This window comes from Nomia melanderi, chromosome 7 (assembly GCF_051020985.1).
Source record: "Nomia melanderi isolate GNS246 chromosome 7, iyNomMela1, whole genome shotgun sequence".
In the NCBI taxonomy this organism is placed as follows: domain Eukaryota; kingdom Metazoa; phylum Arthropoda; class Insecta; order Hymenoptera; family Halictidae; genus Nomia; species Nomia melanderi.
In genome coordinates, this window is record NC_135005.1 from 17,431,483 (window position 1) to 17,455,161 (window position 23,679).

General features: G+C 53.1%; 1 protein-coding gene across 4 annotated transcripts in view; it reads right to left on the reverse strand.

Moving 5' to 3' along the window:
• Nucleotides 1–209: 209 nt before the first annotated feature.
• The window catches only part of mirr (iroquois-class homeodomain protein mirror), a 78,993-nt gene continuing 55,523 nt past the window's right edge, over nt 210–23,679 (reverse strand). For 3 of the 4 annotated variants that reach the window (XM_076369594.1, XM_076369592.1, XM_076369595.1), the window contains exons 2-5: nt 20,255–20,746; nt 16,963–17,075; nt 2,635–2,939; nt 210–2,489 (exon numbers count right to left, since the gene is read on the reverse strand). In XM_076369594.1, coding sequence (XP_076225709.1) covers nt 1,555–2,489; nt 2,635–2,939; nt 16,963–17,075; nt 20,255–20,746 — 1,845 coding nt within the window. In that variant the 3' untranslated portion in view covers nt 210–1,554. Of the gene's footprint in view, nt 2,490–2,634; nt 2,940–16,962; nt 17,076–20,254; nt 20,747–20,811; nt 21,155–23,679 lie in introns of those variants that run through there. The other variant, XM_076369593.1, reaches the window with a different exon arrangement.

Sequence of the window (23,679 nt, forward strand, 5' to 3'; positions counted from 1 at the left end):
TACGACGCGTCGAATGCCTTTCAACGGTGCCCATACCTGTTCCACGGTAACAATGGAACAAAGAACCGAACACTGTCTTCGAGATCACTCCCTTTTCCAGAGGCTCCTTTCTTCTCGCCGTTCCAGGGGATGATCGATCAGACGAGCAAGGTGGAGGGGAAGAATGACTAAGAGCCTTCAACAGTTGTTGTTGTTTTTTTTTATAATGATTCGTTTATTGCGAAAGGACACAGTCTGCAAGCCATCTGCCAATGTGGCATCGGCGAGCTCGCGTGAAATTTTGGACACGAATGACTAAAAGGTGATGGCGATCGTTCACTCTCGACATGACATGATATGTTGACGGTCGTTGCGCCCTGCGAGCGTCGCCCGCCTACCTTCCGGGACCCTCGGAGATTTCTTTATTACATAGTACGTCTCTGTATGCTGTGTGTGTGTGTGTGTGTGTGTGTGCTCACGCGTGTGTGTACGTGTCCTTGCGTCCTCCGTCCCGTCGGCCGCCGGCAGGAAGCTCGCGAGTGCTCGCGACAGCGGGGCGCAACGGGAATTCTAAGGTTCTGGCGGATCACGGGCGGAGTCGAGCGCGTTCGATCGGGAGCCGGCCGCGAAACCGGCGGAAAACACGAGGGGGACAGGGAAACGAAAGAAGGAAACCCTTTTCTACCATCGATCTTCGAAGACGACGTGTCCTCGCGTGGCCGAGTCGAGCAATAAATAAATAATACTTACGAACGGAGGGAGGAACCGGGACATTTCCCGTCGATCGACAAGACGCGCTCCGCTCGTCGCCCGTGATCCGTCCCAGCGATCAACGATCCATACCTCGTCATGATCGACCGAGTCGACGTGAATCGATAATATTATATAAACATTGCAATAACAATAATAATAATCATAATAATAATAATAATAATAATAATAATCATAGAATAATAATAATATAATAATAATAATCATCATCATCATCGTCGTTAGTATGAATTATGATCTCAAATATTATAATAATAATATCGTACCTACTCTACATACAATACATACACTGGCCGGACGCTCTCTAGTGGGCCCTCTCTACTATTTACAAACGCATAAATAATCATTATTATTATCGTGTATTTATATATATAGTACTTTATGTATAATATTACTGTCGAGTCGGCAGACGCCTAGGGTAGGTTTTCCATCTTTTTTTTTTTATTCTTTCTTTAACCGCGACAACTGCTGCTACTACGGCGACGAAGGGGGTTCTGCGGGGAGAGCGGGGACAGGTGGCTACGATTTATTCTTTTTCCGAGGAGAACGGGATGAAAACGGGGGACGAGTACAGGACATCGGGAGTAGTCGGGGGCAACGGGGACACCCGAAGAAGAGACTAGGAAGGGTCGAAGGACGAGGGGGATCGAGGGCGGGGCAGTACATCTCGTTCTGTCGTTTTTCTTCGGTCGGTTACTGTACACTAATTACAAGATCGTAGTCTCTCATTATTGTCATCCACACCGCGCGACAGCGGCTCGTCCTTCAGTCCCGGTCTCGAGCCAACGCCGAGTCCGCGGAGAATCACACCCGGCCCGGAGACTTGAGCTCCTGCGTCGGCGGCAGGCTTCCGCTCGGATGGGGCGACTGGTCGGACCCGCCCGAGGAAGCTGTCGACGAGGAGGAAGGGGAGAGGCCGGAGGACGCGGTCGTCAGTAGCACGGCTGGCGCGCCGAGGCTGCTGCCCCCGTTGATCGAGAACGGTTTCGCGTTCACGCCGGCGGAGACCGCCGACGCGGAGGAGGTCAGTATGCTGGGGGCGGTAGAGGGTGGCATCACGCCGCTCAGGCCGCCCAGGGTCCTCGAGTAGGTCTCCAGCAAGGACATGTCGCTGGAGCCCAGGTGGGAGGCGCCGTACAGGTTCCGGTAGAAGTCCGGATGATGCCGGACGAACTGCGTTCCCGAGTGCATCGCGGGGTGCAGGGGGTGATGGGGCGGCAAACGACTCGCCAGAGGACTCACCAGTTTCCCTCCGCCGCCACCGCCCCCTGCGACGCCGCCGCCGCCGCCACCGCCGCCGCTGCTCCCGCTGTAGGGCGACGAGAGGCCCGTCATCGTCGTGGGGGTCGGACTCTGCTGGTCGCCGTCTTTGCTCGCCATGTCGGCGAGGGACCAGATCCGGGGCTTCGTGGTGCCGCTGCTCCCCGTGGACGGCGCGCTCGAGCTCGGCGGAAGATGGTGACTGCTCGGCGACGTGCTCTCCGGCGAGGGGTGGCGCAACAGCCTGCCGTGCGAGGAGGACAGATACGCGGGATGCTGCAGCTGCAGGGGATGCCTCGGCTCCCTCTGGTCGTACAGGCATTCGGGACTGTCCGGGCCACTGTCCGCCCGCGACTCGCTCCACTCGCTCTCCGTTCTACCCTGGACACCCCCGGATCCTCCGCTGGTGCCCAGCAGGTCCATTCGGTGAGCCGGTCGCTCGCCGTCCTCGCTCGAACCGGTACCCGAGTCTTTGGAGTCTGGAACAGAAAGGGATTTTTCTTTTAGCTTTCGAAGCGGCGGTGGTTTCGAAGAATGTTTTACGTTTACATTGAGATTAAATCAGTTTGTCTTGGTTAGCGAGTTTGTAATCGTTAGCGAAACTATGATGAAAAGCAGGCTCACCTAGTCGATCCTTCTCGTCCACGCTCTTCCTTCCACTGTCGTCGTCTTCGTTGTTGTTGTCCTCGTCTTCCACCCTGTTCCTAGGCTCCCACGTCATCTTGTTCTCTTTTTTCAGACGTCTCCTGGCGTTCGCGAACCACGTGGATACCTGTGTCAAAGTCATCTTCGTGATGATGGCCAGCATTATCTTCTCGCCCTTCGTCGGGTACGGGTTCTTCTTGTGATCGTTCAGCCAGGCCTTCAGCGTACTGGTCGTCTCCCGTGTCGCGTTTTTCCGTCTCGCTCCATTCAGGTCCATACCATAACTGGAACAATCAAATCAGAGCGTTCCTTCAGTGACAAAAACTCCTTCCCGAAGAGACATTCGTTCCTGCTGCAATGTCCATCATCGTCAACGGGACATCGAAACTTCCCGCCGTCCCACCGACTAAAGATTCGATCGCGTCTTCTTCGTCCGATAAATACGGAAACTTAACAGGAGAAGGCGGTCCAGCCCCAAATTGAAAGCATTAACCTCCAGGGTGGTACGAACAGACGTCCCCGTTATCGCGGGGCGAATCGAGGCGGCGAACTGAACAAAGTCTTTAATGGAAACGCTCCGGCATGAGCGAGAAGAGGGGCGGGCGGAGGGAACGGAGGAAGAGTTAGAGTCCATCCTTTTATTAAGTCCTTCGACGTTGGCCGTTCTCATCGTCGTAGGATGCACGTGACCCGGATATAAGGCGGTCGGGGACGTACACAAGTCGCGATACGTTATACGAGCGAACTGGATAAGAGAGACACACCGCGAGCTGCGGCTGCGGCGCGCGCGGGCGAGCCAGCGGGAGGGCACGGAGGGGAGGGACGAGGACGAAGAAAACGAGGAAGATGGCAAAGTCTCCGGTGGAAGCTCGTGTCGGGAAACTTATCCAATCGTGAGGCTCGTTACGCCTTCCCCCGCTCAGCCCGGTATAAAAGTCCGAGTCCTGCTCGGTTAGAGGAACGATATAAGCGGGTAGCTACTACTTTCATCCCGAAAGCAGATCTCTATCTAACGGTTTAAGCTCCTTCCTTCCATCCTGGCCAGAGGAGTGGAGTGGAAAGGAGTCGAGAGAGCGCAGTGTCCTCCTCCGCCCTCCTCCCGGCTCGCTCTCCGCAACCCGGCGAGTCGGACCAGAGCGGCGACCGACCCCCCGGGATCCCATTACTAAAAGACTAACCCTTATCAAAGATTAAACTTCGGTATAACTGCTGAATCGACGGGATCGAAATTAAATTTTCCACCGGCGGCCGACTCCGAGGACTCCGGAGATGCTTACTCCCCCTCTGGCTCGTTTTTTTCCCTTGTCCCACCTCCACTCGACTCCGTTCTCTTCGTTGCGGTCCCCTTTTCACATTACCGCCTCCCGCTTTCCACCCTCGTTCCAAAGTTCCTCGCTTTAACCCTTTCTTCCTGCCCTCAGACGTTGATCACTGTGTAGCGAGCTCTCCTCCCGAGCAGCCGGGCCGCATGTTTGTTAAAAGTTAATCATTGCCAACGATAACGATCGGAGATAACCGTAGAACGCGTCCCTCTTGCTTATCCTCCCAACCCCTACGACCGTGGAGTTTCGCTCGAATCTCAACGACACCGAGTCGCCGAACGTTCGAAATCGAACGAAACCCACGGGGCGCCGCGGGGGGAGAGAGTCACCTCCAAGAGAAACTGTCGTTCCAGAAGAATCCCATCCCCGTCAGGAGGCAACACCCCGAACGACGAGAAGATATCGTTGCCCGAAATCCCCTCGGAGTCGACTCGGAAGCGCACCTTTGTCGAGTCCCCGTGACGGGTAGCCGGCATTATTGAGCTTTATTTTCACCCTCTTCCGTCCTGGCCGTGGAGCGAGGAACGAGAAGAAGGGGATGGGTGTCGCTCGTACGTGTGCGGACCCGCGCGAGTGACGTTCCCGGTGTGTCGACGGATCGAGGGGGCGGCCACGGAGATGGGAAATTAATAAAACTGTCACTTATCTACCCTTCCCGGGGGCAGGCCTACCTAGCGCGCGGTATCTCCGCGCCGGCTCCTCTATCTTCTTTCTCCCCCCTATCTCGGCGTGCCGGTTGTTCGGTTCGCGGCCTCCATCCGTCTTTGTTTCTCCCCGCGCGGGACTCGCAGCAGCTGAAACGAGGCGCTAAACATTTCAATTTGGCATCAGCCGCTTCCACCGGGGATGTAGAGAGGCGCGCTGCTCTCGCACGCGCGTTCCTTCCCTCTCCGGCTGCCCTTTCCACACCGACCATCCCCGTCGCGGGTTTCTCTCTTTCCCTCGCGCGCGGTTATCCATCCGGCACGCGGAGGGTCGAAGGCCGAGCTCCGGCGCGGCGTGCACGCGCGCGAAGAGAGCGAAAGAGCCGGGAGAGGAAGCGCGGAGCAGGCGCGGAGGCACACGGCGAAACAGAGAGGAGGACAAGGCGATAGGGAAGAGCCGAGGCGAAGGGGCGAGCTGGAGGAGAGAGGAGAGGAGAGGATGGCTTAACCCCGGTCTGTTTGCGAGGAGCAAATGGCGTTCTGCAGTTATTTTAAAATTCAGCCGGTGGCAGGGGGCGCGGATCGGATTAAAAAATCAGAGTGGAAGCTTGTTTCTCATGATAACAGCCAGCCGCCCCCGAGAGCGGGAACTGCTGCTTTCTACCGATTCCGTCTCTTCCTGCTCCCTCGCCCTGCCGCTCGCTCGCCTGTCGAGACTCTATCTCTCCGCCTCTTCCGCGTCCACCTGTACACCCTTCCTCCCTCCGCCCCCCTCGATCCTCGTCCCGTCTCTGTTCCCGTTCTCCTCCATCCCTCGGCTGCACAGTTTTTCGTCCTCTTTCCCCGGTAACGTTCCTCCGGCCGATCTATCTCTCGCTCGGCTTCCACGGTATCGCCGCGCGACCGGCGTCCTCGACAGCTTTAAATACGCCGGCTGTTATTGGTCAAGCCGCCGGAATATAGACCTGTCCGGCCATCTATATACGTATCGTATTATATACGCTCTACGCGCGGCCGGCTCTCTCGCGAGCGCGGCGCCCTCGCTTTTTTCCTTCCACCGACACGACGGCAGAATGTTTCCACAGCGATCGCTAATCGGACCTCTTCGCGTTTCGCGCAGGCCTTTGTTAATCGTTCCGCGACCCCCGCGCGTTGCTAAGAGCGAAATGCTTTTCGAACGCTTTCAAGAGCGGCCGGTCTGCTGCTAAACCGTTCACGGTATTGATAATCTTAAGTGACACGGCGAAGCGGGGAAATAACGACGAGAGGCGTCGTTCGATCGAATTCCCGAGGACAGCGGATTCATTTCGCGTAACTGGTTTATTCAATATTCCCTTGTTCGCTCTCGTCTCGAATTATCGGTGCGAAAGGTCAACGAAATTATCCCGTTCCCCGGTTCATTCGCTCTCCCCTGTCTACCGACGGAAGTGATCTATTTAGCGAGCGCTGAATCATTCCTAAACGGCGTCTCCATTATCGGGCTGCACCTCTCGAGCGAGACACGCCGTTACTCCACTGTTCCGAAATTTCTGCCACCTCAAAGTACTCATTAAACGACCGTTCAATATCATTACACCCTCTCGACGACGTTAACATCGGAACAACACCCCAAACGGTAAGGTACAAGAGCACGCCGAAGCATCAGAAGCGATCAACCATCAGAGTCCTCCGAAACGGCCATTTCCAGCGACCCTCTCCCCCTCGCGTTTAACGTAAACGCGTCTGTCAAGGCGTAGCCTTTAAGGGGGATAAAACTGGGGGGGTGAGTGACCATGGCCAGTTCGAAACGAGGCAGGTGTGCGGCTCGCGCGACTCCGCCCCTCGTTACCACTCGTAACTAGGGGTGATATCCGACTCCTTTCGTCCCTCTACCTCTCACTCCTCACTCTCTCGGTGTTTCTCTGTCGTTCCGCTGTCGCTAGCTCTCTCCCTCTCTCTCACTCTCTCGCTCTCGCTCTCTCTCCCACCGACGATTCAGCCGGCACGCACCTTTACAGGTAGGGTGGTTCGCGCGGTTTTATCAACGAGCGAAGGTGCAGCCATTTCGGCGACGGCGCCATCTTCCCGGTCGTAGATACCGTGGCGGCGTGTGCACGCACATGGCTCGCGGAGAGCCGTTCAAGTTGCTGCCCCGTGGTCGCGTTTCGGTTTAATCAACCGCGAAGCCACGCCAGCCATCCGCGGCGCCCCTTTCATGTGTCCGTCTCCTCCTCCGGTTGTCTTTACGCCGCGGCCCGGCTAGCCGGCCCGTTCCCAGGTACATCCGATCCACGGGTACCCTCGAAACGAACGTGGCGTCCGATTGTTTTAGCGGCCAGCGAATTTTCGGCTCGAATGGAACCGACCGTCGTGCCCCGTGCTCGCTCGCTTGGATAATGAGCTGCAATGGGAGCCATGGCTGTCGGGCTGGGGCTTGGAAGCAACGCGACGACACCGTTTTAAATCCGAATACTTTGCTTCTCTCTCAAAAGTGTTTCATGAACTTTTAGACATCAACCCTTCGCGCTCCGAGCAATTTCTAATCTGACATCTTATTAATGCAATATAGCAAATACAACAATACGAAAAAACCATTCGTAGGAAACAAAATTGTTTCCAGATGCCGCGCGGAGTTACAGGCTTACATCACGGTGTACTATCAACAGATACCAACGAAAAGTTTCGATCGGAAATGAACAATCCCCAGACAAAAAGGCGGAAAAGGGGTACCATCCGAGGAAGAAGAATCTCGCAGTATTATCGATCACCGAGCAGCAAGCTGAACGGATTCGTCGCGCACCCGGGCACCGTTCCCGCAGGACTCGTTCGCTCGTCAAACCTGAAGCGGTCCCTCCTCCTCCCCGGCAGGACGAATACCGGGGGCTAATGAGTCGGGCCGCGCAGCGGCGTTCAGGCTCACGGATGTGTCACGTCCCGGCGATGATGTACGGCCGTTTAATGACCCGGTTTTAGTCGCAGGGGGTGGCTTTTTGCCGCGGCGCGCGGCAAGGGTTGCGCGGCGACGTTGGCCAAGTGAAAACTCAGCGACACACGTTTTCCGTTAGCCGGGGACACCGGCGCGGCGGTTCGACACGCAGATGACAGCGGCTCGTCGGGCGAACGGGCGCGCCTCCTCTCGCGATTTTCCCATTAGCCTTAATGGAGGCAGATTAGTCCTGTCGGGCGAGCGCAAAGATTTAATGACTCGGCCGCGCCCGTCGCCTCGTTTCCTCTTTCGACACACGCGTACACCGTCGCGGCGGCTGCACGCTTTTACGGATAACGCCCGGCGACCGAAAAGGTCACGCCGCGCGCACAGATACCGCCCCGGAAAAATTCTTCATGGGAATTGTGATTTATCGGCAGCCCGTTTAATCAACCTTCCACGGCTGTCGCGGCTGGGCACCGAGGCAGGCAGCTCCTAATGCGCCGAGCCTCGATTATGAAGCTCGAGCCTTCGCAGTCCCGAGAGTCTCTATAAAGCTGTGGTAATGATTTTTCTTGGGTAATTCCGACGACATAACGGCGCGACTCGCGATTTTCCTTGGGAATAAAGGTCGCCGTTCGATAAAGAAATTACCGGCAGACAATCCCAGAGTTCGCGTCGCCCTGGCCATCCGTTCGCGAGGATAAATTCCAATAATGATTTCGCGGCTTTTACCGAAGATCGAGGGGGACCAGTTAGCTCACGACAATCCCGCTCGAACACGCCGCGCGATCTTTCATCCGAGAGTTACCGGCAGCCTCTCGAAGCTCTTACAAAATACACGATACAAAGACCCGGCGCGCAGACTTTTCCGGCGTCGCTCCGGAACACTGTATCTCCCCGGGGCAACCCATAGATTCAACGTCGGTTTCTTTATCGAGCGAATAAAGGCTCCCCGCGCCGCGCGTCGCGCATTGTAACGGTAGAACGGGGACAAGTGTAACACGGGAACGGTACACGGGCCGCGTAGACCGCGCTCTATCATTCGGGTTTTGTAAATTTTCACGAGTTAGCCGTAACACGGCCGAGCCTCTCGGTAATCTCGGCTAACGATAATTCAACGGTGGCTGACTTTAATCGCGCGTTGCCCATTGGGGCTCCGCTGCCTCCAGATGAATTTCAACGATCGTATGACAAAGTAGCGGGCCGTGTGTCATTTTATATAAACTCGGCTGCGTTTGCCGGGAAACAGCGGGACCGGCGGGGAGGCGGAGAGAGAATGAGCGGCGGAGGGAGGGAAAGAGAGTAGTTGTATAATCTCCCCGGGCCGAGAGACGAACGAGCTCTCTGTACGGGTGCACGTACGATCCGCGTCGCCATTCAGTGTTTCTCCTCCAGCGATGTTCGGACACGGCTGAACAACCGTGCACGGATACACGAACACGCCGGCAGAGGGAAGTTTACGATCGATCTGTCACGTTGCAACCAACTGGTAATAAAGTTGGATGTGGAACAACCGACTGTCACCACCGACACAAAACTTCCTCGCGAGGCGACGCGATGCGACGCGCGTCTGGATGCCTGCGGGATGAGATCCCCGCCTGCGCGCCCGGTGGAAATTGCGCGAGGTATCGTTTTATGCATTTTGTTGCAGCTGTTTACCGCCATAGAAAGTCTACCGAGTTCCCGTAGATGTTGAAAAACTTGTTTTCGATCGGCACTGTTGGAGACGTGTAAGCGTCAATGAGCAGGTGAGTATTTTTGCATCGAGAAACTGGATAATTGCACGTGTCTCACTATGAGGTTGCATTTAATCGGGCTAAATTAGATTAGAATTCTCAGAGCGTAATACCGGACACGTGTTGAATTACATAGTTGATTCTAATGTCGGCATTTGCCGGTGTTTTACGTACCGTGTTATACGTTTTACGTATAATGAAGAAACGAAACGCTGTTCAGCGGAGATAAATATTAGCATTAGTAATATCGTATCATTGATCAGCCATGTATTCAGCGTGCGTCGAGTTCGTTCGCATGGTGGGAGCCAAAAGGCTAACTTTCAATGCAACCCCTAAGTGTCCCTGTGCAACCATAAGCGAACATCAACGCGGACAGACAGACAATCCAGTCGGATAAATGGATCGGTTGCCCCGTGATTCAATATAATTCCATCCTGGCCGAAGACAGCAAATATTTGGCTGGTCGTTCAGAAGGGGTTGGCAGCGTACTCGAAGCGTAAATCAAACAAGCGATCTTATCGTCGCAGCCTATACATAGTGCCTGACGGCAACGATAAATGATCTACGATAAGTTTTTCGAGTATCGTTCTATTTTGTTACCGAATAATGAAATCTAGATTACGAACTCTATGCGTGTGCAGCGCAGCCGGTGAACGATCTGCGATTCGAAATATTGGAAAAAGTGTAACGAAAGAATTCGAGGGAGTATTCGTTTACCTTTCAAAATCGGAACTTTCAATGGAACAGAAAGATTACTGTAATTTCAGTGCGACGTGATCGTGATCCGTTGAAAGCGAAGCGGTTCTTTTAACGACGCAGCGAAGGGACATTACGCGCGAGGAAGAAATGATTTAATCTTATCGGATCCACGGGAAACGGATACAGCCAGCGGTGAAAATCAATTCGACTAAGAGGCAATTTCTGTCGCGGGCAAACACTGGACCCCTCGCAATAACTCGTCCCGCGTTAATTTGGTATCGAACGCAGCCATCGAGAACCACGATCTCCCCCCTCCGCTTGGTCTAATGATGGAAACCGACGCGTGTATAGCGCGTTCTATATATCGGTTGCAACGAGTTAGGAGAGAGTTGAAACTTGCGAAAGACAAATCTCGATTCCCTTGTCCGCTGCAAGTGAAATTTAATCCGAGAATGACGAATGAAGGAAATCATTGTTAGATTAAAAGACTTCCGGTTTGCTCGCCGATCGTCTGTGTCCACTCCATCACTCGCGACGTATCGGAACAAGAAGAAACGCGCACGGTATCGCGAGCGAACCTAGAAAAACCGTCGAATCGAATCTCTCGTCGAATACTTCCCATTCGAAACACGTTTTTACGGAGGAAATCGCTTAATTTATACCCCGCCTCCCACCTCCGGCCCGCCACGACCACGAATAGATACAAACTAACACAAAGTGGGTCATTTACCGATCGCTGCTGCTTCCTATTGCATTCGAATCAACGTTAAATATTAATGGAACGTCGTATCGTACGAACGCTTAATAAACCACTCTCTTTCCGTCCAACGCAGCGCGCCTGCTTCGGTCACACAATCAATTCAGGTGATATCATTCAATTCGTTGCTTCGAGACGTTCGATCCCCGATGCGCGCTACATATACTGCCGCGAGGAAATCGCTTCCATACGCGTTCGCCTCTAACAAATCAGTCACTTTGACAGCGGTACAATCCTTCGCGCACGATCCGTTGCATGAAATTCGCGGGAAAAACGAGTACGCGAAGCTTCGAAAGACGTCGGACCGAAAGTTTCCAGCAGCTAGTTTCCAGCACGCTTTATCGCGGCTGTCCCCAATTCGTTCCGAAAAAAGGAATACACGAAGCGTCGAGGATACCGAAGAGCAACGGAATAACTCGAAGGCGGATCGTACAGCTGTCACGCATCGATTTCGACGATACACAAGAGCGGTCGCAGCTGCGCGGGTGAAATTAAGATTCGCGGTCCGTCGCGACGTCCTTAAACGCGCTCGCCGGATCGGAGCGCGTGCCGACACATCGGTCGTTGTACGGACACACTTAATAATACGTGTCGACGATCGCCGTCCGTGCCGGAGGAAGCGTTAGCCGGACATAGAGGCGAGCTACGTAAGCCGCCTGTGTTCGTACAACGAGCGAGCGAGCCCGATACACAACCGCGGCCGGTTGTTTCTTATTGTTTACCCTATATGTCCCCGGAAGCAGGGCCAATCCGCCGGAAAGACGAGACCGTTAACCCGCACGATCCCGAGACCTCGCGGCCGCGCATGCCAACTCTGCATTATTGGCTTTTTGTATGCTTATATTAAGTGGCCGCCGCGCCGCGAGCACGCGCGCACGCATACCCGACCGTAAACGCTCCACCTCCACCGATTTTCCTCTCTGATCCTCGGAAGCTCATCCCCTTTTCCTTCGAGACATCGCGACGCCACCGTGAGCTATCGCCGATCGGAAGCGGGCTCGAGATGTTTGAGGACGGTTACGCTTCGAGGCGAACGACCAAATTCGGGCAAACAATCTTCCATATCGATTCCGTGGGATTGTCCGTTGGTTCTTCGAGATCTTTGGGATGATTGAAATCAACGGTGTAATAACAACTGTCGGTTTAATTGGACTCTAATACGCGTGTTATGTATATTGCTTGTCTCCGGTCGCCTTTCCAGTTTTTGCTCGCCTCTTTCGCGGGGAACGGCGTTTTCCGAGGCTTGTTTCGAAAGTAATTATCGCGCGTTTTTAAAAAGAGGCCGTTCGCGACAGGGTTAACGGCGAATGACGAGGGAACGACAGGTGAAACTTTATTGCTTCATTACCGTGTTGCCTTCGAAGCCAGTTTGCGACTCGGGTACCACTCGAAATAGCAGTCGATTAAGTCCTGCCCCCTCGGTCTAGGATTTAATTTCAAGTGAAATATCGTGTTCCGGAGTTATGAAGTTTTATTCCTCGCGGAGGACTAATTGGCCCGACACTGCAACGCGTGCGTGTCGCGGCAATCCGTGCGGATCATTTGGAATTTGTAATTTACTTCGGAACAGGTGTATCTCAGCCTCCCACGGCGGCGACGTTGACGGGGGGAAAAAAGAGCAGGATTCTGTGTTTCTTAATCGATGTAGAGAAATCGTGCGTGATAATCATTATTCCGCGTATTTATGGGCCGCGATTTCTTTTCCGCCGGCGAGTTATTTCTCAATTGCCTCTTACTCCGAACACGTCCGTCGGACATGGTAATCGGGACTATTAAGTGGTTAGCCGGTCCCGGCGTTACAAACGCGAATTCTGTCCGTACACGACTCGATAAGAGGTTCGCGTTGTTCGCGCGATTATTCCGAAGCGCGTTCAGTTACGTAAGCGCCGCGGCCGATAGGTCGCACGTAGAACGAATTATCGATGGAACAAATGTCGCCCGGCTGGGCCGCGCGCTGTTCGACCGTTATCGAGGGAAGTTCGAGGACAGTCTTACCCTGGAAAAGCGCGAGGGCGCGAACGTGAGACGAGCGTCGAGACGGGGAACGAAATTCGACGACGACGACGATGAACGCGGCTCGAATGAAACTCCGGACGCTGCGCGGAGACAGCAGCGCGGAAAGAGCTTGTATATCTCGCGCGACACGCGGGAATAAATGTCGCGAGTTTTATTATTCCCGAGGAAGGAAGGGTGGGGAGAAAAAAAGAGGCTCGATAACGTATCGTGCGTCCACGACAAATAGACGCGCACGCAAATGACTCGCGAAAACGCGGAGAGACGTGGCGTTATCGCCAGCGTCGAGATGCTACTAGCGGCTGACACCGTCTCGGTTTCGTTGCCATCGCGATATTAATCGCGCGAGCGACTCGAAGTTCGTCGGAATTGAGTTTCGCTGGTTCGGAATATCGTTCCCCGTGGCTCGAGAGACCGCGCGGACGGACTAAAAGTGGAGGAATTAAATAGTCGGCGGTTACACCGTTAAGAATGTCGGGAGGTTGAGTTATTAGCTTGGCTGCAGAGGCGGCGGAGCTGCTCGGGAGTAATTCGGTAACTCGAGGGCACAGTGTGTAGCTTAGAAATAGTTGATTGCAGTAGTTTTACGAGTTCATGAAGGATGAATGCTTGCGTCTTGTTCGTTCTCGCTCGATCATCGGCCGTCCCTCGCTCCGTTGTCGGGCAGACTGACGCGGCGAATACCGACTACTGTCATCTAGCTCGATGATAAACAGAACCTCCGTTTAATTACTTCTCCGATGATTTATTAAAAGAGTTGCATTTGTCAGGCAGACACTCGCGGCCGAGAATAGATGCTTTAGATTCCCCATTGATCTTCCACTGCCAGAACACTAAACGTTTCAATCGATCGCACGTCCCTTCCGCAAAAAAGCCAATCAAATGCAATTACAGGTAATAGGTTGTTATGTAATTCGGTTTTCCAACGTCTTGTTTCTCTCTCGCCTGTTTCCTATCATCGGTTACCGATGCGCGCGCGTCCAGGCCGTGCGAAGCGCGGATAAACAGGCGGAGGCGAGACTCAAATGACATTAACCGTGGATAAAGGAATCAACGAACCGTCGATATCGCGCGCGGATCTCGAGGAGCGGCCGCGCAGCAGGTGCAGGTCCCCGATCTTCCGGTAATTGTTAGCGCGCGGAGGTAGCCGCGGTTCCGGTTTGGACCGGCGGTAGGTCTCCGTAAAGGAAGACCCGGTGCGCGAGCCGACTAGACCGAATGGATGCTAAGCAAGCTGTAGTACCCGATCGCTTCCTTGCATACGAAGCAGCCTGCAGCGGAAGTGCGTCACACGCACGGACACACCGTACGGATGGGTTTCCACGTCGGTGACCGAGGACGACTTCGAATACCGTCCGTCCGTCCGTCCGTCGCGACTGACGACCACCGGGGGTCGACGGATACGTGACCGCGCGCGGACCACGCGTTCCTCCGGACCAGATAACGGGCGTCGGAAAAATCGATCGAAACTACCGATACAATGAACCACGTCTCTCCCGGGCCGGATAACATTATCGTTCACGGGCTTATCAGGCCGCGCGCGAGCGAAGGAAACGGGACGCGCGATTTCCCCGCGATCGAACCGTGTGCGCGCATTCGTGTACTCGTGGAATTCGTGCTCCCGGATTAACCGGCTTGCTTGCAACCGTAGACGACACTTTTCAGGCCTCCTCCGCGGCGAAATAGAAACACCGATAACGCTTTCGTCGAAGCTGTTCCCGGAGCTTTGTCGCGGATACACCGGGTTTTTTAAGGGAATTTCTTCGGATGATGGGACGCGAGCTGTTCGAAGGAAATTTTATACGGTGGTTCTATTCGCGTAGAGTGATCGTTTCTATGTAGCTTGAGATACTGGGATGAAGAGTGGAATGCAAACGAGGCGATAGATCGCCTATTATTCGGACTCGTTGAACCTTTGATTACGGCAGACTTTGAGATACGCCAGGCGTATCGTACGGTAGGAATTCAGTGATGACGTACATTGAGAACGGTGAAATTTTGCATTTCTAAGCGCCTACGGTAACGTAGGAACAGTATTTTGAAACGCTTCTAGGCGCCTACGGTATCGCGAGCGCGAGTATTCTGAGCGCCTTTAGGCGCCAACAGTAGTCAAAGGGTTAACAAGTTGTAAACGCGTTCGAATCGCTGCGAGAGACATTTCGTCGCTGCTAGACGAACGCGAGGGAGGCGGGACAGCGATAACGACGTGGGTAGACGAACCGAAACAAAATGAAGGAAAAAAAACGCACGTATATACGTGCACACGCTCACAGAAGGAGGGAGAGAAAAATTGAAAAGCAGGCCGGAAACGTAGATAGGGCTAATTATCGAGAGGCGAGACGACGGTTGCCACCTTCGGTCCCGTAATGCCCGAATTCCTAATCTCCGCTGATATTGCGGTCCCCCGATTTATCGAGGAGGGCGAGACCTTTCACCGGTCGCGGCGTGACACGCGTTGACCGATTCCGACGCGTAGCGCGAGAATAAAAACGCCCAAGGCGACAGTCCCGGGTCAGCGGAGCGCTAATTTATTGGAATGTTTATGTGTTTCTCTCGCTTGTTATCTGGCCGTGTGCGCTGCCTGATCGTCCACGGACGGAGACGCGGATCAGCACGTAAGTGTGTAGCACGTAAGAGAGGCTCCTCTCCTCCCCTGTTGCGCGGAGAAAACGGGAGATTCGGCGCGCGTGCTCGCACGATAATTCGAAACGAGAAAAATTTTCCGCCGGATCACGTATCGACGCGCCGCGGAGTATTCGGCCCGAAAAACTGACCAAAAATCACATCTTTTTTCTCGCCAGACTCAACGATATTTCGTTTCAAATCCAAAGTGACAAAAACGTGATACGAGAAATAATGTTCGTTTGTTTTCCGTCGTAATGTTTCAGGTATCTTTCGAGAATATGGTAAACAGATGTTTCAAACGGAAGTTCATCGGTCTTGTACTGTATTTTAAACGAACGTTACATTTTTCACGTATTGTTAAATTTGATATTCACAGACTTGTAGATGACGTCAAGACAAATTCGACGAACTGTAACATCATGACCTTAGACCCTGTAATAACGCTGCAATATTTTTGGCCAGCTTTTAGGTCGAAACACCCCACTGTGCGACGGTGACTAATTGGTGACGGACGACCGATCGCGATATCTTGTCGCCGATATTTCGTAGATCCATTTGTTCGTCGATTGATAACGATACGTCGGAGACTCTTAAAAACCGAATTAATCGGTCCTATTATCTGTAAGTTCCTTCGTCTTCGAGCTGTCAATGCATTTTGAAATATTTAATGTAACTCTCGGTTTGCTATGAGAGTCGATCTTGGCGAAGTTGAATATTTGAAATATTGGGAGAGTTGTTTTCGTGCGTCTCGATTGTAGTACAATTGTTCGAACGTCCGATTCGACTGCTCGAAAAGTTTATACGCGAGAGAGTGCGTTGATAGCGAACCATTACATTACTAAGTATACACTGCTGCTTCTATTTCCTGAAATACTCTATAAAATGTGATTTATGCTAGCCATAAATTACTGGACGGAGACAAAACGCTCGACTTTCATGTACTAAGAACTCGACTGCGCCATAGACGTTAAGCGATCACGGAAACATTTATACCGAACATACGATATCTAATTTCTAATTGCTTTAATTATTTCTTATACAGAGTTTCTTTGAGTCCACGATACATCGAAACAAGATAACCGATGGAAACTACACGGAACTAGAAATCAGTGGATCATATCTATTCCTGCCGTACTCGCTCTGCACAAACAGGACGTTGAATGAAACTCATGCTTTATTAAGTTCTCATTCCAATCTCTCGATTATCTCAGAAATACGATGCATACAGGGTGCACACTGTCTACGATCGAGAACTAGAAATGTCGTTAATAACGTTAAAAGTATATAATCTTCTCGCGGAAAACCGATTTCTTTGTCTCGAATAAAGTTCAAACGAGACGCTTGAATGACTCTTATATTCACATTAGATCGCTTAATGGCAAAAACCAATAATTGCGAAATAAGATATTCATGAAAACGTCGGAAATAATAATTTTATTATCAAGGAAGTATTGGGAAGACAATCAACTCGTCGTTAGCGTCTAGTTTTGTTTCTCGGCTATCCTTTCATTTTCTTTTATATTCAACGAACGATTCTCATTCTGCGAAGTTCATTCTAGACGCTTCATTGTAGTAAGTTCAAACGGGTGTTTAAGAAACTCACCCATTGAAGGGATAGCTGGCGAAAGCAGCATCGTAAGGGTGATAAACGGATGGGTAAGGCCACGCCGCCGCAGCTCCAGCTCCGAGATTTTCCTTGAGATCGAGTCCGGCAGCCTGTAAACAGAATGATTATACTTGTTAAAGAATAACATGGCAACTTCTTGCACGAGCAATTAGCGCATTGCTGATGCAACAAAACAGGAATTTCTCTGTATCCGATTAGTTAATTGCACTTTAAAAACTGTAGCTCGCTTAATCTAATACAGCTCGAAGCGAGGAAACTCTTGTTGAATAAATTAATCCTCGACGAGCGAACGTTTCTGTCGAGTCTCCGTAGGTAGTGTAACGTACGGGGGTCCATTTGAATCTTGAATTCCAGAGTTTTCCACGCCTATCTTCGAGCGCAGATTTTCCAGATTCGCTAAGAGGCGTTTACACAACCGTGCCGGGAACAATGCCGCCGCGCAATCTCCGCCGGCGCAGTTCGGTCCGACGGGTAAAAATTGAATTTTTCGAAGGACGCGCCAGTTAATTGGCGCGGTTGGTCCAATTCATCGCGGATAATGAGAAAAATGGCTGGCAAAGCGGCGATAATAATAATTAGAATCGATGCGCGCCGGCTCGTGTTTGTTTCTCTAACCCGTAACCCCGTCGGACGACTGGGTCCCGTTTAATACCCCATCAACCGGTGGAATAATAGAACCATAGAGCCCGCGCGAGATTTCCCCTCGCCCCACGCGTCGAACGGCCTATCAGCGGCTACTCTTCTATATGCATTAGTCTTGCATTAATGACATTAATTATACACTGTGTTCGAATCGCGCAGTCATCGCGCGGACCGACTGTAATTAGCGGCCGAAAATAGGCGGCGATTCACGTCGGATCCGAATGAAAAAGCACGGATTTGCCAGGCCACGGAGAAACTCGTGGAAAATGTGGAACGCTCCCAGGCTATAATTCAAGAGAATTACTCGAACCTCCAAGTTTCTGGTGGGTGGGGCCGAAAATCGATCGTGAATACCTTACTAGAATTCCTTATCTCCGGAATGAGATGGAAAATCGATGAATGGACTGCCGTGATTTAAATGAGTTCTAACCCTTCGCGGGCGCGCGTCGACATCTCGCCGAGATCGAACCTTCATATTCGCGATACTGAGTCTATTATCTAAGCATCCGGTATATCGTTTAGCATCATCTGCCGAAGGTTTTGTATGCTTAAAAGGATCCTAGACCGCAAACGGTTAATACTCTCTGGACAGACCGTTTTGCTGTTAATTAAACCTGCTTCCTTGCTTCGAGTGTCTATTTGTAACAATTTACATAGTCCATTAACGAGGCTGGTAAACTAGAATTAGCGTTCAGCGAAGAACTTCTTTGGTTAAGAAGAAATTAGAATAAGCGTTCGGTTAAGTCCTGTCACGAACGAACGGTAGGATCGAGTGCGATACGATCGGAGCCACTCGCGAGCGTGAAACGAGGCGAACGCTCGAATACCTACAGCAAGAAACACGGACGATTCGGCCGACGCAAACGCTGACCGAACGGTGTCACCGTTCCCGACGGGAACAAATGAAACAGAACGACAAGGTGCCAAGGAAGAACCGCGGGGGGTCCCGTGTAGACGAACGTCCCCACTAAAAACGATACTTAATGACTTTGTACCCGAGTGTCCGGGGTAGGTAGCCGCGGAGAGAGGGAACCTGCGCAATCTGGTGCCTCGTAACGAGGAGGCCGCGCCATACGCTCGCCCCTTAAGCTCGATCATAAAGAGCGACGATAACAGGCCGGGCTCAGCGACGGCTCGAACACGACAGTGTCCCACTGTTACGGCGGGGACGGATTCATAAATTTACGCTTCGCGGCTATTTTCTTCGTGTATGCGCTTTCTGTGTGGTCCGATAACCTCCGCTCTGCTCCGGGACGAATACACGCGATGCCGATCCCCGTCGTTCCGCTTCCTCGCCTCGTCACCACTCGTATATTAACATCACTGTCCGGACCTTTAGTCGCGATAACATCTCGATTATTGTATAATGCACCGGTGGCGAGCGCGAGGCCGCGGATAGAAGGAGGAACGCGCGAGTGTGCCGGGCGAAATTTCGTCGAGCGAGGATGGGGGGGATGGAGCAACGGGGAAAACCGTGTACCCGATATACCCGGGCTGAAGAGAGCGTGAAATCGACGTTCCTCCGTCGAGCAATCGACGATCGTCCCTCCCTTATCGCCGCGGTGAGACGCGACGCGAGATAACCGGCCGATCCCAGCGGCAGTTTAATGGCGGACTAGGCTCGATCGGCGGAATTTATATTTCGCGGGGATCGGATAAAAGTCCGACGGGATTCGCTGCTCGATGGAATTGCTCGCGACTCTGCCGGTAATAAAAAGGAAAGGATCCATGATCTCTCGCATACTCTCTCCTCCTCTCCGGCCTCCTCTCTCCTCCCCGCCCCGCTCCGCTCTTCTGGCTCTTAGTTTCTTTCACCTCGAGCAGCCCGTGGATGCAGTAAAATTAACTTTTAAGACTGCCGAGTGAAACGTTCCCCGCGCGTATGAACATTCACCGCGTCCCGGTGACGTTTATAGCGCGGTTACGCGCTCGCGTGATAGCATAATTAAACAAAACGCGGGGAATCGAGCGGGGTTCGTTGTAAAGATCCGGTAGATTGGGTTTCGGAAGGATTAACGCGCGCGGCGCGGATTTCTTCGTTGAAGAGCGTAGTCGAACCTGCGGAGCCTTATCGCGTTTCCATATACGCGAGCGGCGCGAACGAAAAACTGCACGACATTTAGCACGTGGAAAGCGACTGGCGCGACTTTCTCGCCGGATCTTTACAACGTTATATCTCGAATCTCCCCGGGCCCCGATTCGAGACACAAACAAATTAACCGGAGTTACGACTGCCGAGCGGAACTAAATCGCTCCGAACGCAATCGTTTAGCCGCAACAACTGCCACTTACAATTTTCCCAGCGCGGACGGACATCAATTAAAGAGACTACCGGATAAGATACTACCCGCGATCTACAGCTCTCGCCGAGATCGCGTATCCAACTACCAGGAATACGGAGCGAACAAGAATGTAGCTCGAGTACAACGAATCGGGAACTAGGATCGAACGATAGCCTCCTATACCGCACGTTCGTCTCGGCAACGAGCAACGATCTCTCCGCGAAATGAAACGGAACGAAACGAAAGAATCGCACGCGATATCGAGTGGCTCGGACCGATTAAATCGCCGCCGGAGATAATCGAAGGTGGAGGGAAGGGTGGGGGGGGGGGGGTCTCTCACTCACCGTGGGCGTGTAGAAGGGCGCCTGTTCGGCACCGAGGTTGGGAAAGTACGGGGCCATTCCCTCGGAGGCGACGGCGGCGGCCGCGGCCGCGTACGGGGCGCTGTACATCGACAACGCGGCCGCCGGTAGCGCTCCGAGTCGCTGGTAACCGCCGAGCAACTCGTACTGGCAGGAGCAGACCGTCTGGCCCGTCAACGGGTCCGTGAAGATCGGCCTTCCGGTGTCGCAACACCGTCCGGTCGGCGTTGGGCCGCCGGTCGTCGGCGGCGGGTGACCTTGGGACGGGCTGACCGAGGTGGTAGGACTGCCCGGCGGCCTCACCACAGCGCTGGTCACCGCCATCCTCGCGTTCGTCAGACCAGCTACGCCCAGGGGATGATTCGTGGCCGTGCCGGCTACGCTGACCAGCGACGAACCGCCTGCGCTCAGGATCGCGCTGGACACCGGCGACGCCGATGACGACGCCAACGACGTGCTCGCTGTCACAGGGCACTGCAACACGCAAATCAAACGGTCTATTAGATCACTGTGGACAAATCGATTAACACATTCAACACCGGTAGAGTGTAGAGCATTTTTCATGTTTCATTCGTAGAGCAATCCGTCGATCGAAACACAGTTCTATCGTAGAGTCTTCGTCCTCGCGTACGTTCGATGAAACAGACCGTTGCGGTAGTCGAGTACGAACTTTCGGAAACGATACGAGGTCGCGAACGCGTTAACGACGTTCCGGATAGAGTCGCCGTTTGTCGACCCATTGAGACTGCTTGGAAAGTGGATGGGAAACGAATGGTACGCGGGTACGCTGTACTCGTGCTGTTATCGTTTACCCGTAGGAAAATAAATATACAATGTGGAGGTGCAAGCGGCGATAAGGCTTGATAAGTTCCAGGCATCATCGATGCATTTCTCGGAAGAGGGACAAGGGTAGATAGAATTTTGTAAAAAGGTGCTGTGATTTCTAGCAATATCTACGGTTACATAATAGCGTCGGTATCTGTTTATCAACTCGAGAGTATGTTACACGAGTAACGCTCGAATTATCTGTATGAAATGCTTCTATCCTACAGGTACATACGTGTGTACGTGCGAGCGACGGAATTCCGGGTTCGGCTTAAACGCCGCGTAACGTCGTGTCCGACCATTAAATGATGCCGTGCTACGTCATCGGCGGTGGTACAACGGTCTAACGCTTGTACGGTTTTGTACTGTTCGCTTGTCACCGATCACGGAACACTTTTTTAATCGACGGTACCTACGTCGCCGTTCTGTCCGTATCGAGCGTGTACGTCAGAAGAGAGAGCGGAGATTAATTCCCGCGTGTACTCACGAAAAGAGGATATCAAGTTATTTCAGCGGAAGGTTATATCAACGTGTCCCCTGGCCCGAGCAAACAGTAATCCCGGGACACTTTTATGCCTCGGGTCACCCACTCTCTCTCCGTGTTCTCGCGTTACACGTCACCTTTTCCATGACTTTTTTATCGCGAACTTAATATTTGCCTGGAGCTCGACCCACACGGTTCCCCACGTCCACGCTCGTAGCAGCGGCGAGTCCCCCGCTGGACCGAGAAACACGGGAAACCAGGTAGTTCGCGCGTTATTAGCCGATTACAAAATCGGAAAACTCGCCGGTCGACCGGCGAGCCGGTGTTTTTGCGTTTGTAGACACTCGCCGGACAGCCGGGTACACGCGTTACGCCTCTCCTAACCGCGCTGGGTACACACGCACGGCCGCATTAACATAGCCAAAGTTTGCTCTCGCGGAGACTACCGGGACGAGACGCCGAGAATTCGCTGACGACGCCGCGTCCCTTTGGGACCTTGACGTTTTAATCGTCACCCGATCCAGCGTATCCCGAGTTCACGTCGGTGTTCTAGATAAAAAGAAGCTGCGGATGTTCCTTGTTTAGCTGCGCCGCGAACGCGGAGTCGACTGACTTTAACGCGATGTTCCCAGATTCTTTCGTATCGACTTCGTTCGATGTTACATCCTCGGTATTTGCGAAGCGACAGATAAAAGATAATAATAGGCAGTAATAAGGAACACAAAGAAGTTCCTCTGCCGAGAGATACCGAGGAGATAGAACTGACATTATCGAAGCCGAGTTCAACCAGCAACCAGTCTATCGCCGTATCAGCCGGTTATCTAGACACGCGAACAAAGGATGTAGCATTTCCATATCGATTAAACAGTAAATCCAACGCAGCGTCCGCGGAGCAACATCGACGAAAGGAGTCTGCGTCGGTTCCGCCAAGCGAATCAGACACCTGCCCCGAGAGCCGATTGTTTCCGATTCGCGAGACAATAAACGCCTCGTCGCCGGTTGCCTGTCGATAATCGCGCGGCCAACGCACGGCAGCTGTGCGAAAGAACCACACCTAAAGGCGACCCCCGTGCTTTCCAGCAGCCTGAAAAGGCAGGGCAACTGCCACGCCGAGCCGTGGAACGTCCCCAGCCCTCGCGCCTCTTCCCCCGGCCGGTACGGTAAACCGAAAATCAGGCCCGTGAATAATACCGAGGGGTGGGGATCTCCTCATTAATTCCATATCAAACAGCACGGCTAAATAGATTAGCGAGTTGAGTGGGTTTCGCGCCCCAGGCCTAAACAAACCCCGGCTCGAGCGTCCCCGCAGGATCGTGCGACTCTCCCGACCATCAATCCGTCCCGTCCACAACCATCCATCCATCCATCCATCCGTCCGTCCGTCCGTCGGTCGCCTCGTTCCGATGGCCCCGAACATATTGTCGAAAGCCAGCCGCGCGCATTGTGTCGGTGCGAAAAACGTGACCCACCGCGCATTATGGCGTCGAGAGCCGCGTTAATGCGTGTCCCGGGCCCGCTACTCCGCGACCGGATCGTCCAACTGCCTCCTATTCGGTTGTCGATCCGTGTAACCCGGCGCGTTACAACCGAGCTGCGGATGTTTATGCGTTTATATCAAATGCGATTTTGTTCCGAACCTCGCGAGGCTCGATCCACCCCTCGATGAACTTTTCGTTTCGCTTTGAAATCTAATTCGACTCTTATCCAGCAGAAATATATTCCTTCGATTCGAACCACGATCGAACGGAATTCCTTTCCGAATCGTTCCAAGGGAACTTACGACTGCCGAGACTACATCGCGCGACCATCGAGAAGCTTATCACAAAGCTGCCGAGCAGGAAACCGTCGAGCGAAGGATCCCCGAAAAATTCCGATCGACGAACGATGTTCGGAACATGACGCGACTCCCGCGGCAGGATTCAATGCGGCCGGGGGTGGGGACCGAAGGGTCGAAGAGCAGCAACGCGGCAGAAATACTGTGCCCGGGGCAGCCGTTCTCACCGGTGCTCGTAAGATTCCACGGGTTCGCGAGAAAAGCAGAGGACTGCCGGCAAGAATGCGCTTCGGGGCCCCGGGATCGGGCAAGGGGTTAAACGAC